Source organism: Uloborus diversus, chromosome 10 (genome assembly GCF_026930045.1).
Source record: "Uloborus diversus isolate 005 chromosome 10, Udiv.v.3.1, whole genome shotgun sequence".
Classification (NCBI taxonomy): domain Eukaryota; kingdom Metazoa; phylum Arthropoda; class Arachnida; order Araneae; family Uloboridae; genus Uloborus; species Uloborus diversus.
The window spans coordinates 120359354-120376813 of record NC_072740.1 but is presented as its reverse complement, the minus strand read 5'-3'; the positions used below and the strand labels follow the sequence as shown (position 1 = coordinate 120376813).

The 17460-nt window shown below is 33.4% G+C and overlaps 1 protein-coding gene across 1 annotated transcript in view; it reads right to left on the bottom strand.

Annotated features, from left to right (window-relative positions):
• LOC129231152 (uncharacterized) overlaps window positions 1-17460 on the bottom strand; it is a 52971-nt gene that overhangs the window by 2860 nt on the left and 32651 nt on the right. Inside the window, exons 10-16 of the mRNA XM_054865400.1 lie at window positions 12343-12704; window positions 5866-6083; window positions 4549-4757; window positions 2725-3124; window positions 1916-2044; window positions 1648-1776; window positions 179-365 (exon numbers count right to left, since the gene is read on the bottom strand). Coding sequence (XP_054721375.1) covers window positions 179-365; window positions 1648-1776; window positions 1916-2044; window positions 2725-3124; window positions 4549-4757; window positions 5866-6083; window positions 12343-12704 — 1634 coding nt within the window. The remainder of the gene's footprint in view (window positions 1-178; window positions 366-1647; window positions 1777-1915; window positions 2045-2724; window positions 3125-4548; window positions 4758-5865; window positions 6084-12342; window positions 12705-17460) is intronic.

Sequence of the window (17460 nt, the reverse complement as noted above, 5' to 3'; positions counted from 1 at the left end):
TTTTAGCATTAGAAATAATTGTGGGGTGTTTTCTGCAATGGAGTCGAATTGTATGGCCCTCAACTAAAATTGAGCTTTGATTCTTTTTCCTTTAAATGAAATTAGTTTGACATCACAGTTAAGTATGTTAACTATTATGCAGTTTACATTGTTAAATAACCACAAAAAATAGACTTACGTTCATGATGAAACTTGTCCAATTCAATGAAGAATCGTCGTTGCTCATTGAGGGAAAGTTTGTTGCCCAATTCGTCATGAATTGGCCCCAAGAAGATTCGAACTGTGGCATGCTTGGTGGCTCCAGTCGTATTCTCAACGCTGATCGAATAAGTGAAGGGCTCGTGGTCTAAGTGTTGGTATTTTACCTGTGAAATATTTGGAGGTTTTATTTTCTCTTAAAGCCCATTAAATAAATGATGTAACTAGCGTGCTTATACTGAAGGTTAATGTCACTAAAGATTTTCTGCTTTTATCTCCCCTTCATTACCATCCACCTCAAATAACTCTAAAGCACTTGGCACTACTATCTTACACGACATCACGTATCTTTAAGGTTCTAAGATGTATAGTTTTTATTTGATTACATATGGTATAATATTTTTCAAGGTTTTCTGTGGGAACGCAACGACTTTCTTAATACTTCATTGAGCTTCATAAGTAAGGCATCATTCTAAAGATTGTTTTCATAGCTATCGACGAAAAACAAACTCTTCTCATTTCGGCTAACTTTAAAAAAATTTAACAAGAAACTGGATTTTTAAATTTTCGTCCCTGTCTACTTAGCAATAACAGACGCCATCTATTGAGAAGAAAGAGATGGATGTTATGTTAGGGGCTATTGTGTTCCTGTTATGCACTGGAATACCGGTAGTTTTTTATGTGTAAAAATACCGGAAATGCGGTAATATCGTTTTTGCTCTTATAAATCGGTTTTGTTTTTATTATTGCCATGCCCGAAAGTATTTTCATTATTACAAGTTTTCAACGAAAATGCGGTAATTCATCATAGACCTGTTAAAATGCGATTTTAAAATACAAAAAAAAAAAAAGAAAAACACATTTTTTTGCAGCAAACTTTTTTTTTTTTTCAAATTTGCTGAATGAAAATTAAAGTCAATTGTGAAAAAGACATGCTTTAAATTTCATTACTTTCTCTTTATCAGTTCTTGACTTATAAGAGTTTGAATGCAAAAAATCGGGAAAAATTGCATCATGAAGAAAAGCGCTTTTAAAGTTAAATACAATATTAGTTAAATGCATGCAACAAAAATAATTATATGCTTCGTTCTGATAAAGATAGAATATAGGAACAAGATTCAAACGGCCTTTTAAGTAGCAAAAAACGGAGACATTTTCTAAAGATTTTTTTAAAAAATTGCAAAATTTGGCGATTTTTGTGTCCTGGATCCCTTAAATGTTTAAGAATTTGAAATATATATGAATATTTATCCTTTTTTTGGGGGGGGGGGGGATTCTCGTCTGACTGAAATAAGATTTGGGGGTTTGTACAAGTGACATGTCGTAGAATGATTACTACGTGTTCATTTTTATATTTTTAAAGCATTTTCTTTGCATGTAAGGTTTTTTTTTTTCTGGAAAGCATGTGCTGATCATATCGAACTTTTAAACTAATTGAGATTGTCTTACCTTTACTGGTCCTTTCAAAGAGATTCCATACGAAAGTTCTAGGTGATCTTCTTTCATAAAAGTGTTCACAATGTTTGGCACTTTGGCATTTACCGTGACATTTACAACAGTTACACCGGGGAAGTCCAGCTATTAGAGAAAAATCGGAAGAAATAAAAAATTATATGAAGTCTCATATCTGAGGATATTGCACTTCATTCAGTTGAATTTCATTAATAAAATAAAAATAAATAAGTTAATTTTTGAAGAAAAAAAAAACGCCACTTACATCTTTTTTGTCATAAACAGGAAGAGTTGCTTTGTATTCTTGGAAAATGTTGTCAATGAATCTGTGATACCTGTAGAAAATTGGATCACGAAGAGAGGTAGATGTATCACTCATAACACCGGGGCTTTCCTGTTAAAAAAATCGTACAAAATGACTTTTAAATTAGCAAATTTCGTGTCAGGTTAGAGGTGAAAATAACTAAAAGAACGTAGAATACTAATAAATGAGCATTTTTTTCAAAGGTAGACAAAATCTTTAAATTGACATTGTAGAAGAAATAAAATACTTAGGCATCATATTGCAAGAAAATCTTCACTGAGAACCATGTAAGTCAAGTTGTAAAAAATAGTTACATACATAGGTGTAATTAGAAGAATAATTTTATGTATAATGGAATATGTAATTTTAGAGGGAGTTGGGTGGAGAAAGTTTTAATATTTCAAGGCTTTAATTTAAAGAAACGGAACGTTTACTTTCTTCTGTTAACAAAGAATATAAAAGAAAGCATTAGATTCCTGAAAATTTTCAATTCTGGAATTTAAACTATTTTTAGTATCTCCATATTTTAATCTACTTTACAGGTGGAAATTGGTTACCTAAAAGAAATTTTCATGCATAACTCTGAGAGCAAATTCACTGCAGATTAAAATTTCAAAGTAAAGAAATATTTAATAACAATAAATCATTGATGGCTTATGTGGAAATGTTCTGATATTCATACTCAAAATTCATTAAAAAGTTAGGAGCACTAATGTCTAGAAGAAGGCTGCTGCCCTTTTCATTGGAGCTCGTGTAAGTAGGTTTCATACCTTGTATCTACCATCAGGATCATGGATGCGAGCCATCATGACGTGTCCAGAGTTGTGAAGGTTTCCATAGTATTCTCGGTTCTTAGATTCGTAACTTGATTCGAGCATTGCGCCCAACATGTCGATGCCGTGTTCAGGAGTGAGAATGACCTCGTTGCCATGATCGTCGACCAACACACCCAAATGGATAGCTTGCAGAAGCCTTTCTCTCCATCGTGTCATGTCCAGAACATCCACCAGCTCGTTCAAATCGTGCAAGCTCATACCAGATGGCCGATTTGCGTAGTGATGGCCGCTTACCAACGAAGTCAAATGGGGGGAGTAGCCTTCGAGTTTTTCGTCAAAGTTTTGGAAGGGAATCATTCGTTGCAGACCGATCGAGAGACGATCGCAATCGTATCTGTTGAAAGAATAAATTTTATTAACTTCGATATCGTTATTTGTCGTTTGTTTTCAAAGTTTTAAGTTAAAGTGTTGAATATGTGCACATTGGCGATACAATGAATTTGCCGCTATTGGGAAGTAAGATATTCCTAGTTGGCGACATTCTACATTTGTATTACAACAATAGTATTTCTCGCCATGTTTGTTCTAAGTTGCATGGAAACTACTTATTTGGCGATATCGCATATTATTTTGTCTTTTTTGATACAAGACATTAGACAAGATTACAAGATCCATTAAATGAAAAGTTCTCCGTTAAATTATGTAATTAAGCCATTAAAATGAGAAATATTCTGCCGAAAGAATAAACAAATCATTAAATATCATTAAAAGTTCCATTAAAGTGTAAAATAATTTATCAACTTCATTAAACAGCATCAAAAGCTCAATGAAATGTGAAATAGTTCGGAAAATAAACATTTCATTTAATTAGAGAAATAAAAAAAAGATCCGTAGAATGTAAGATGAGAAGCAAATAGGGTGATGACATGAGCGGTATTTTTCTGTTTTCGCCAAGGAAGAATGTAAACAAGTCGCCAATTGACAATGTATCTGTTCTCTACTCTTACCATGTTTTTTTCCCTTACAAATTCTTAAGAGGTCTTGAGACAGAGAGATTCAGAAAATAAAATATATCCATGTTGACAGCAATTCTATTGCCTTTTAAATGACGCGAAATCGGTATACCACAGGATGGATAAACCTGTACTGACAATTTAAAACTTGCCAACCTAAGAGAGTACATTTATTATCACCTGCTTAAAGTAAAACTAAATGTAAACCTATGCTCATGCAGCAATTTGAGGTGGATCTTAAATTTTTTCACCATGCATTACCGTGTATCAAAAACGAGGTACATTTGTAATTCTACCTTGCTTCGAAGAGTTCAATGGGAAAAATTGCAATTTTTTGTTTTGTACTTCCATTTAGGCCATCGAACTATAAAGAAAGGGAATGGACCTATAACTGACTTGGTATTTAGTTAATACAGATTCGGTTTCTCACACTTAATTGCCAAAATTTAAGTTTTGAATAGAATATTAGAAATTTAATAGCCATATGTATTCCTGGATTTTAAAACTTTAGCCAGACATATTCCAATGAAGTTATCGGATTTCGGATATGAGAATTCTTCATCCTATATAAAATGGTGATGTTTTTAGTATTACTTACTTATTTATTGTGTTAATCCAAGTTATAATTGTATTCAAATATTTTTACTAAGTTTTGATTCAGCTTTGCTAAATTAATTTATCTGCGTGTGATAAAAAATGACAAGATAAAAGAAAGAAATGTTAATTTTTAGCTTAAAACTTGTTTCTATTTGCTCAGCCAATTAAGTATTGTATTATCTAATATGAATTAAGAAAAGGGCCTTACCTTGCGCACATCTGTTGGTGCATGTAGTAGAAGAGTTCTCCTTTCCTGTCCTTAACTTTACCCATGATTTGTGGGCGCCATGTTGCTGGGTAAACGATGTGCCAGTGCCAATGGTGAGCATTAGCACCGATATCTTCTCTGAAATATGCGAGCTTGTGCTCAGAATCTAAGATGTTTCCTGTTTCAATGATATCCACAGTCAAAGGACCCTGAAAAATAATTTGTCTTTTGAATACACGAAGTTGTCACTGTAAAGAAGTTTTTAATCAGACTATGTGTTGTGAATCCAAAATTACTTCTAATATTAAATAATTCAATCTACGTAATGTTTGGTTTTAAGTCCGTGAGCGTTCTGATTTTTAATAACTGTTATAAATTTACATTCAAAAGCTGAATAATTAAAGTAAATAACTGAAGTTGTTTTTCCACGTGTTACGCCTAAACTGTTGTTTTGTAATTCCTGTCCTCTTAATTTCTTCAAAATCTTGAATATAATTTCTTTTTATTAGAATTATATATATTATTGTAGTTTTTTGTTGAAAAATTTTCTAATGCTACTTATTTTTCAGTATTGATTTGTAGGAATTTCTTAGAAAAAATACTTCATGAGTTTAAAACGCATGTAATTATTTTTTTCGATGCATTTTGAATGGAAAAATGGCGTAACAAGTTTTCTTCTTCTTCTTCTTTTTTTTTTTTTTTGAAGCCTCTAGTCATTAATTTGAATATTTAAATGCCTTGTCTTGTTGTAAAGTATAACATTGGAAAATATGAAATTGAAGTTTTCATATTTGTCACTAAAAAAATTTTAATGTTAAGAAAATCACTCGTATTTTTGCTGATGATCTGAACTATTGCATAAATCTTTTCACTTTATTTTTTTTTAATAAAAACAATCATAATTAGTATGATCTATTTTACGTATTAATTAAACTGCTTTTGTTAGCAAATAAGAGACCAAACTTTTTAATCTTAACCATTAATTTAACGTGGAAAACTGTACGTTTAGCCAATAAGGTAACAAAAAGTGATAGAACTCATGTGCGAACTTCATTACGAAAAACAGGTATCATGCACTCTCAGAAAACTCATGCTTAAATTTCGTGAAACTTTCGTCGTAATTTACGAAATTGTCTCGTGAAAAATGCTCAGAGTTAATCTTTTCTCAAAATGATGGAAATTTTGTGAGATTTGAGCATGAGCTTCTGAATCTGTAAGGAAAGAAGTCTTAAGTGATGATATTTATCTAACGATTGAAGAATCCTCAAAAGTGAGCGATGTATTTCTAAGTATGGGAATGAAATAGGCATTACTTACATCTTCTGTCCTGTGAAGATCTAACTTAACAGCTTGATTGATAGTCTCTGCCGGAATGAACCTATCCGGGAAAATTTCCTGGATCGGAGGAACGGTGACGCCTCGACAGTCGTCACGGTGCAAGATAGCTACGGACACCGCATATACGAACAAACCTTCATTCACGATGTCTCGTGCTTGTTCGGCCAAACGAATCAAATCGTCGAAGTCCTTGGCTCCTGAGAGAAAAAAAAAAAGATTTTCATCAGTTATACACATAGACATGAACTTCTAGTGCTACGGATTTTCCGTAGTTGCTACCTAAATCAGCTGAATTCAACTTTAAATAAAGAAATGTTGAAAATAATTTGGAAATTCCGACACTAAAATAAATTGAAACGTTTGGTTCATCCATTATTTGCAATATATTTTTTAATATGTCTGTGGTGTTTATGTTATATCGGTTTGTACATAACTGGGTGGCCAATGTTGGAAAGTATGCGCCTCGACTTTCGAGAACTAGGCACTGTAAATGAGTGAATTTGATGGATTGCCATTAAGTCACATGAAAACCATAAGATCCAATGTCAGTACTAAGAGCTACTGATGTAAGTGGCTCTGGAGGTGTTTTTCTGCTAAAGGGTGTTTTTTTTAGAGGTATAGAACTTTAGGTTCAAATAAAGCACCGTTAAATGATGTAAATCGCCATGAACTTGGCTTTATTCGAAAGATGATTCTTTGCCATTTTTATTTAAATGTGATTTCTGGTATATGGCCACTTCGGCTGGCTTGGAGAAAGTCTAATCGGGAAGTCCAATTTTCTATCACTTTTTGCAGCAATGGGGGCCGTATGTGAGTGATATGTGGCGAATGTTCTCGTCCAAGGCGTCAATCGCCTGTGGCTTATCGGTGTAGACCTGAGACTTCACACAGCCCCACAGAAAATAGTCCACCTTAGTTAAATCGCATGATCCTGCAGGCCAATTCACATGTCCATTAAGCGAAAATATTCGTTCACCGAACGTTTCTTTCAATAAATCAACTGTGACACGCGCTGTGTGGCATGTTGCACCGTCCTGTTGTCTATACATGATGAAATGGCAAACCAAACTAAACACAAAACAAGTGACAACTATCAAATTGACCCACAGATCAAACAGTGTTCCCGACTTAAAGTTCTCTAAAAAAAACACCCTTTATATCTGATTGGTCGAAGTTTAAAGGTCTTCATTGAGGAATGCAGCATTTTTTGGTCACTTGACAAGCTAATGGGAAATCACGGCAGCTCTGCTTATGTCTTAAAGATGTATGGTAATACACTCCTAGTTTTATTTCAGTCAATGGAGCTGTTGAATATTTTCGATTTTTTTTTCTTCAGAAAGAGCATGGTTGAAAACATGGGATGTGATACCGTTTTATCTTCTTATCTTCATTGGAAAAATTCTTGAGCAATGCGCAGTCGCTGTTTCCCTGTAGAAAAGACAATTCTAGTACTTGTGCGAGTTTTCTGAATTTTTTATTTTTGTGTTTTCACCTTGAGAAGTTTATTTATTCAAAGCAAATAAAAGCTCAAAATTATTGCACACTTTGTTTTGGGATCAGACTGAATTCCCTAGTGATTCACTAGTTTATTATATAATTAAACTTGTCAAATGCACTTCATCGTTTAGATATTCTAACACGTAATTTGCTAGATCACTAGTCATCTAGAATATCCATGTACATTTTTATGTGACTAATTGAGGTAGTGAGAAGCAAAGAGATGCAAGTGGCAAAATTATAAATTTGGAGAAAAGCAGTACAAATGGTAGGTGAACCCCTTCTCCTACCATTATCCTAAGAGATAGTACTAGTAGCCCTGGTAGGTGCTGCTGTACAGCATGATTTAGAAAAAAAAAATCAATGAAAGCCTACCTCGGACGTAATCTTTGTACGCGTTTTACTCAAAACTTGAAAATGTCCACTTACATCCCTTTGCTTCTCACTGCCTTAGTTAACGATTTAAGATACAGTGTGATGCACTAAAGCTGACCTAGTGGTACAGAACTTTGTTTATGAATACTTACAGACACGAACATTGTAATTTTCTATAAAATTTGTTAACAAGTTAAAGTATTTTTAGGATTTAAATTTAAGGATGGGTTGGCCAAAATTATTGTTAGTAAAATAAGAAATAATGTTTGATTGCACGAAATTGCAGATTGCTGCATACACGTGTTTCGGAATCACAAAAAAAAAAAAAAAAAAAAAAAAAAAATCCTTTTCAGTGCAGAATGAGTGAGCTTTTGGATGAAAAAACATCCAACAAAGACCTTTTCATCCGTAAGCTCACTTACTTCGATTTGAAAAAGGGGTTCCTTGCAACCCCGAAACACGTGTATGCAGTAATCTACAATTTTGTATAATTAAATGTTGTTATTTCTTATTTTACTGTGCAAGCAAAACGATATTTGTTCAGCTTCATACTATTATTACTCTAATTTAAACAAATGAAAATTTTTATTGATAAAAGCATTTTTAATGCTTTGAGATTGCTAGAATAATCTTCCGATTAATAGTATTTTAGTGTCCACTATTCTTATAATACTGAAAGTGATATTATTTGCCCACTGAAATCTTTAAATCAAAAGTAAATTGTTTCAAATAATTAAAAGAAAATTGCAAAACGAAAAACTAGTTAACTATTTATTGTTACAATAAAGTGGTAAAAAGATCGTTATAAAAGTTTGTAGATATCAAAAGAGATAAGATCATAGTTCAATAACTTTTTATGGAAGTGTTAAAGAGACCGTAAAGTATTTCATACAAAATGCACAATAAATTGAACTTCCTTAAATTTATTTCAGAAACTTTTTATTTACTTTACTGATTGCAACTGAAAATGCATGAAAAGGCTCATGCCCTTTCCCTCTGGGAGTAGGAATCTTTCGCCTTCGAATCGGTTATCCCTTCGCTGTATTAAAAAACTTAAAAAACGTATTTGGATAATACACTCAGTGAAAAGTTATTTCCGTGGTATTGATTTTTAGCAATCAATATTCGTTACTGGATAAATTGATTAATGGTGTTCAACAAACTTTCTCTCTCATATGCATTTTCTTTTGCTTTTATCTTCACATATAAAATATCTTTTAAACAGGAGTGCAAACCTGGGGGGGGGGGGGGGGGTCATGGCGCAGACTACGCCATTGAAATTTTTGGGGGGAGGTGTTTTGAGTGTTTTTTTAAACTTTTTTGGGGGGCTCTTGCTTTTGGGGCGGGGGTGTTCTTGCTCTTAGGGAGCAGCATCCCTGTTTTAAAACACAATTTTATCTGAATCGACATCTTTCAAATCTCAAATGATGTTCAATAATTTTCAGCGTGATTTTTGTCCTAAATTATTTCCTAAAATTATAATTATATTTACAACACAATGCAACTTTATCGTATGCTAAAATTTTAATTAAATGATGATGTAATAAAAAGGAGTTACTTTATTTTCTATTGGCAAACTTTTCAATGGGACACATTTACTATTTCTAAATTAAAGAATAGCAGATTCATTTGCACAGTCACACTGATTAATTTTACGCCAAGATCTTACCTACAAAGCACATTATTTGATACGTTATCTTGTATCATAATTTTACGCATTGTTTACTAACATTATCAGTCTTGAAAATTTCGCTTATTTGCATGCTATTTATCGTTATAAAGTGTATTGATAGAAAATTATTATTTGAAGTTATTTTGATATTTTTAGGAATTTCATTCCAAGTATTAATTGCGTTAAACTCAGGCCCGTCATTTTATGGGGTGAGGAGGGGCTATTGTCTCCCTTGTTTTAAGAAATTAATGTCTTTACATATAATTGGCGCGGTGTTTGCTTTTTTTCGATATAAGTTGTATTGTTTATATACTCTTTGCGCCCCCCCCCCCCCCCGTGAAAAAATTCGAAATGACGAGCCTGGTTAAACCTCATTCATTTCAAGTTTTATTTGTTCCCTTGACTATCATGTTTCTAAAATTCACTAATCATTTTGTGTCCAAAATAAGTTGCTTTTTGTTTTTCATTTTAAATTTGAAAAAGAAATCTCCTTCGATGTTAAAAATTAGTATCGGCCCATTAGGGCCGCTCGAGTTTGTGTTCATTAGTTTATGTTATCTTATTTTGTCATTGCAAAAAATAATGTTAAAAACGATGCACTATACATAATTTTTTACTGATTTGTTTCTCCTTGATACAAAAACTTTCTTCATATGACTAGAAGATCATAAAGTGCACCGATTATTTTTTGAAGTGAACTAAATTCTTAAATAAAACTTTTGAAACTGTGTAGCTGTTGAATCAAATTTGAATAAGGATCCAACCAAACATTTTCTGTAAACCAGGAGACCTGTTGCTTTCGAGGACACTGGACACGAAATTGACTTGGTGTCCCCCTTCCCTACTTATATTTTTAGTGAAATAATAAAATGTTTTGGTTTTGGAATTTGCTAAAGAGGTTGAAATTTGAAGATTTTTTTTTTTTTTTTAGATTTATTATTTACAACTTAAGGCTCTAGCGTGATATGAAACTACAGTCTTTTTGTACAGTAAAATGTTGTTATTTTTATTTTTCGCACAAAGGTATTTATTTATTTCTTTAGCTACAGATTTATTACTCCATGTGCTCAAAATTTTAACCCTTTATCTTTACGAAATTAACAATTGTTGAAAATTTTGAAATGCATGACGTGGATTTTACGGAGGAAATTTTAAACTCGTCGAATAGCACTCGCACAAATTATCAATATAATCTGAGAGGTAAAAAAACGAAAAAAATTAAAGTTTTGAAAATTAAAAGGAAAAAATAATAATGAAAAGAAGAGTGTTAATCAGGTTAGAGAGAGCGTGATAATAAAATTGTACTGATAAAAACGGGAAAACTGTCACAAAATGACTAGGTTTTGAGGAAGAACTTAGCCAGAAAGATCAGGCAACTTGGACATATCCAGTGAGTTTTTTCTTTCTTTCTTTCTTTTCTTTTTTTGAGTAATCAGGATTGCTTATTGATTTCACTTTCCCCCTGACGTTTCTCATTTTGTCATCTTTTCAGTTGGTAGATAGCGATCCGTGCCGATTGCGACTTGGTGATTCAAATTAATTTTCTGTAGTTGTATATTATCGTCTGTATTTTTCACACGTATAAATACAGACTTTATTTTTACTGTTCATTTTCTTTTGTTTCATTTTTTATCGCAATTGTTTTTTTTTTTTTTTTTTCCCTTTGGCAAACACTAAATCTTTTTTTTTTTTTTTTTGAAAATTTTTTTTTTAATTTTTTTTTAACTTCTTTTTTCTTTTCTCAGGGGAAGGTGGTGTTTTAGTTTGTCCTCCACCCTTCCCCTAATTGTTGTAAGGCATATTTCAAGTTTTTTTTCCTTTCGCTGGAGGGGTTCTTCGTTTTGTTCGATTTGTCAGAAGTGATTTCAAATCAGTTTTTTTTTTTTTTTTTAACAATTACGAATTGTTTATTTTTCTCACTTGACCATATTTGACGTTCTATCCTTTCATTTATATATATTTTATAATATTCATTCTCTCTCTTTAAGATAGCACGGCTGTGGTACTTCAGACACATTTTCAAAACATGAACTGGACTGACTGCTAAGAAACTTCTTGAAAGAAGATAATGTCAGAAATTTTTCCGGTTTGAAAGCAAGCAGATGTGCTGTTAGAATTTCCCAAGAAACCCAACCAGTAGGGTACTATCGCAATTCTTGATTGCAAAAAGCATAAGTCGAATTCGAGATATCGAAATTCAAATTAATACCAGGGGATAGGTGCTGATGCTGTATGTGTTTTTTTTTTTTTTTTTTGAGCAATCACGATTGCTTATTGTTCTCACTTGACAGTCCTTGACGTTGTGGTTCCTTTTTCAGCTTGGACCAGGGCTACAGCACCACCGACCACCGGCGGCGGCGCGGCTGGTCCTGAGCACTGTCCCCCGGAATCCACTTTTGCTGGACTGTGGCGTCCATGTCCTACACACGCATGCTCATACACACTCCCCTACGCGCGCACACTTTTACACACATACACACGCCTACGTGCACACAGGTAAGCCTACACACACAACTATACACGCGTAACCACCCAGGAGGAGGGACAGGCTTGAGGTTGGGAGCCATTTCTAGAAACAATAACTCTAATCAGTAGGGTCGTCACAACTCGTGATTGCGAAAAACATAATTTGAATTCAAAGTTTCGGAATTCAAATTAGAGTTAATTGGGGGAAGTGGGTCACAGATCTTTTTTTTTTTTTTTTTTTTTGACAATGAAAATTATTTCTTTAAATTGACATTTTATTGTTTTTACTTATTTTGGGGTAAGTGCATTAATTCATTTAAATATTGTTTTTGGCAACAGGGGGAAAAAAAACGATTTTTTTTTTGATATGATGTATTTATTTATTTTATTTTTTTTTAACTAATTCATTTAAAAAAAAACCAAGGAAAGAAGAAATAATGACTTACCATGCAAGATTTCATAAAGCTCTTCTGCCTCGATGAGATGCTCGGTATGAAAGCACGAGAAGAGGGTGCCACGAGGTAGGCGCCCCAAGCGCTTTAGACGAGGATCTCGCTCATCAGGGGGCAAGACTGACCTGGTCAAAGAGGTCAGGTGCTCGAAAAGGGGCAGAATACGATGCTGGCGGTCCTGAGCAGGCATGGCGACTGGGGGCAAACGACTCGGGCTACTGCCCCGGATTCGAGCAGCCCTTCTTAAATACGCCGCGCAGAAATCGTGTTCGTAGAACTGTTTGGTCTCGGCCTTCGCGTTATTGCTATTCACGGCCTTACACGGTGGCCGGAAATATTTCTTTCGGATCGGATGCCTGAGAAATAGTCATTCTATTTTTGTTCCAGAAAAATTGAATCTTCTTTTTTTCCCCCTTAATTCTCCTTCCTAACTTGTCACAGAGATCCTGAGATTATGGGCTTCTTCGATTGTCAAAGGTTACTCGTTATTTATCTTGATAAGTTATTCGTACAACTGTGGAAAAATCATCCGTTAGTTTTACTTGATAAATTGCTTCTTGATGCTATTGATTCTTTATAACTTTATTCTGTTTTCGTTCCCAAATAATAAATCTTTTTTCTATTCTCCCTCTTGCCAAAGGTTATTCGTTATTCATTTTGACAATTTATTCGTGCTAATGTGGGAAAATCATCTATTTGTTTACACTTATTGAATTTATTCTTAATGATATTAGTTCTTCATGACTTAATTACGTTCATTCCGCGCGCGTTTTTGCTTTTAAAAAATATTTTTTTTTTTTCAAGGTTATTCGTTATTTATTTTGATAATTTATTCGTACTACTGTGAAAAATAAGATCTATTCATTTATGCTTAGTGAATTTATTGTTAATGATATTGGTTCTTATAACTTAATGATATTTATTCAGTTTTTGTTCTCGAAAAATTGAATCTTTTTTTCATTCTCCTCCCTCTTGCCAAAAGTCATTCGTTTTTTATCTTGACAATTTATTCGTGCTGCTGTGGAAAATTCATCTGTTGGTTTAGACCTGAAAATTCAAACTTAGTTAGTCGTTAGTGGCCGGTAGACACTTTTAGTTTCGTAGCGACTTTTTTTTATCATAAATATCCATTTTATCAAGAACTTTTTTTAGTGAAAACATTCGCATATGAGCAACGTTGTACATAACGAATATTCATAAAAAGGGGAATAAATGGAACCATAAATTTTTGTAAAAAAAAAAAAAAAATGAAACGAACTAAGTGCGACGAATGGCGTGTAAAAGAAAAGAAATCATCGTAAAAAGGCACAAACTTTGTAGGAAAACTGCATACACACACGTACTTCGGGATTTCAAGAAACCCTTTTTTCATTGTGAAAAAGTGAGTTTTTGGATGAAAATATATCCGATAAAAGCTAAACTTTCATTGAAACCCCGAAACAGGTGTATACAGTTTTCCTGCAAAATTTCTGCCTTTTTTACGTTGTTTTATTTTTATTATTATTTGTTTTTGTTTGTTTGTTTTTTTTTTTTTTTTACTTTTCAAGCACAAAGGTCAATTCAATTCTTAGAAATGGCTTGATAAAACAAATCAATGAAGTAATAGTTATCTATGGACGGTGGGATTTCAAAAAGGAGCCGGTTGAGTATTTTATTTAAACGCCAAAGTTTGACCTTTAGTCGCCTGTTGGCGAATGATTATGTTCAGGTTTCTATGAATTCATACTCTACCCTTCTGTCAAAAAGTCACTTTCCTTTTATCAGTAAAATAATTAACTTTTCTTACTACTCATAGTCATTTGCAGTATAACAGAGTCAAAATTTTTGTTTCGACATGGCAGTAAATCACTTTACAGTTAGGTTACAATCGCTTTTCTGCACGTAAGATTGTTGTTTTTGTTTTCGTACGTATAGAATAACAGTATTAAACTAGCTCAATCCGGTTCTTTTTTGGTTTTTTAAAGTTTTGCAGGAGGAAAAAAAAATTCACTCTCAGCCCGCTTATTTTTTCTAAAGGAATTAATTTTCGTTTTGGTGTATGAATTCGTTATTCTTTTTTTTTTTTTTCATGTTAGCAGTATTTTCTAATTAGATACAGATAAATACGATTTGGTTGAGCTGATTGTGAAACAGATCGCCCCCCCCCCCTCTTTTTTTGTTTATTTTCCTTTCAAACGCCAATTACATTCACGTACTTATGGTTACTCTACATGAGCTTAACGTGCAAATGACTAGTTTCTCAATCGTTAAACCCGTCGAAGGGCATTTGTTGGTTGTCCTTACAAAAGTAATAATAATTATCATCAACTCTACCCTAGTCAAACCCGTGTGCATCTGCTGTTTGTATGTGTGTATCCCTGTCTCCTCCAGACGTGGAATGTCTCCCAGGTCACACTGGTATCCTTGAATACAAGGCATCCAGGGAAAGCGATTCCACCCTGTCTCGCCCCTCTAAATCTTAAGTTGCCAGACATCTAGTCCCGTGGATGTCCTGACACGCTTCGTAAAAAGCATTAAAATCATTATTTGTCACCTGCTGCAGGCCAAATTGAGCCACCGCATGAGGCGAACGGGGGGTGGCAAGCGAAACGAGCAGGGGTGGAGCCCCTCGTCATATGTATTGTGTCGCAAAAAAGTATTTTGTGACAACGCCATGACATCATCAATATTAGGTTATCCCAAAAGTTCGTAAACACTTGCAAAAAATTGAAATTTTGCTTGCCCGTAATAACAAAAACAACAAAAATGTTTCCAAAATGCTAAAAATCCATTTTTAGCAAGTGTTTACGCACTTTCTGGACACCCCTAGTACTCTATCAAACTTCATAAGTAACTCATAATTTGAATAAGCACAAAATTAAAAAAAAAAAAAAACTCACCGCTTTCAGTGAAAAATAAAGAGACAATTCACGATTGGGAGATTTTTTTCGAAAAAAACCGACATTTTTTTTCTGTTTTCTTTACGCAGTGCTTCAATGCATAGTGTCTCGAAGAAGTGGAGACTCATTGGCTTAGTTGGTTGGCGTGTCATGCTTATAATGCGAAAGTCGTGCAGAGTTCTGATCCAAATTTCCATAAATATATAATCCAAACTCATTGCAGAATTCTGAGCTACAGTTGTGCTGTTGTTAAGTTCTGGAAGCAAGGCATTGATTTTGATGTGGTAAATTGCAATATAACTTAAAAAAATATTTTTACAAAAAAGAGGATTCAGCTCATTTTGTTGCTTTATTACGCATTGCTTTAGTGTATAGCAGCCCGAGATTTAAGCCCAATTGCTTGGTTGGTAAGAGCGTCCTGCTATCAACGCGAAGGTCACAGGATCGATTGTCTCATTGGGCAGAAAATGTAGTTTTTGAATGACTATTTTTTGTGAGCTGAATAATGATTTTGATCTCAATGAATGCATATAATGTTAGCTCATTGGGGGCTGGATTCTAAACCACTGCTGTGATTCATTGAAATCAGAGAAAAAATAATAATTTTAACACAGTAAATCACACAATCATTTATATTGCTTCTCAAATGTGGCTTTTTTTTTCTTTTTTTTTTCTTTTTTTTTTTTTTTTTTGCGCTAGGGGGCGGTGGAAGGGAAGCCACGGCACAACTTTCTTAGTCCTTCGGCTAAGTTCAAAAGTACAGCGTCATTTTAAAGATTTTCTCTCCTCTGTTAGCGAAATCTCAACAAAAGCGTGTTTTTGAATTCCTTCTGTCGAGCACAAGTGATTCTCACGGGTCAGATGGCATAAATCATTTCTTAAATGGTTTTTTTTTTTTTTTTTTTTTTTTTTGTGGTAACACCATAACTTCTTCAATACTTCAGCAAACTTCATAAGTTATTCATAATTTTAAGGACATTTTGCCCCCCTTTCGGCGAAAAATAAAGTTCAAAATTTGTTTGTTTTGTTAAAAAACCCGATTTATTTTGTTTTTTTTTTATTAATATGCATTGCTTCAATTCATAGCATCTCGCAACGGAGACCCATTGGCTCAGTTTGTTAGAGGGTCGTACTAATAATGCGAATATCGTGAAATCAAATTCTCGTGGACCGAAAAATATCGTTTAGTGACTTCAGCAGAATTTTGATTCAAATTTCCATGAATATTGTAACCTAAACTCATTCTAAGTTATTTTGTAATTAAAATCAGAAAACAGGACATTAATTTTAAGATGTTATATCGCAGTGAAACTTGAGAAAATATTCTAACAAAGTAGATGAAGTATTGATTTTAATTAATTTTGTTGCTTTATTACGCATTTGTTTAGTGTATAGCATCCCGAGATGTAGGCCTAGTAGCTCAGTTTAGTAAAAATGTTTGAACACTTTTTACAAGTAGTAATCCGTTTAGTATCGGTTCATTTCTTTTCAAATTTTCCGGAGAGTCAAAAAACATTAAATGCTCTGATCACTCAATTTTTCCAGAAGATTTTGTTTCTCTGTTAAAATAACATTTGGTGTACGAATTTATATCTGTTATCTTTATTACTCGTAGATTAGCAGCACACTGTAAGAAAGCTCTTAATTCTCACAGATTATTTCATCGACCGAGGTTCCCGGATTTTGCGGTTTTCCATCAGTTTCCTGTGTAAAGCGAGTATAATTGTGAATAGTATCTTGAATTCAGTGATTACGCATTTTTCTTTCTTTTTCTTTGTACCAACTCTTCTTCTATTTGCTTTGGCACTTGTTTAGCTCTTGTTTTAAGATTGTTAAGCTGGAATGACCAAAGTAGAGCTGAACACAATATACTTCACAAAGAACATAAGTAAATTTTCATACCGGTAGCTAAAAATATTTTTGCAGCCCGGTGAGAGATCCCCATGAACATAGTATGACTACAGTTTTTTCTCAGATGAATTGGCAAAACTAAATTCTTCCTATGCAATTCCAAAAAGAAACATAACTAGAAAATGTTGTGTTTATCCCCAAGTTAGATGTGTTCATTGATTAAATTGCTGTTCCCTTTTATAAATTTCAATCCTCAAAAAACCACAACCATCAAAGTTATTATAGTTTTTTCTTAATGTTTACGCATATCAATAAAAATGCTTTTAGTATCTTGTACAAAATACCAATTGTTTATAATTTTTAAGATTTCTAAAAGTGAAAT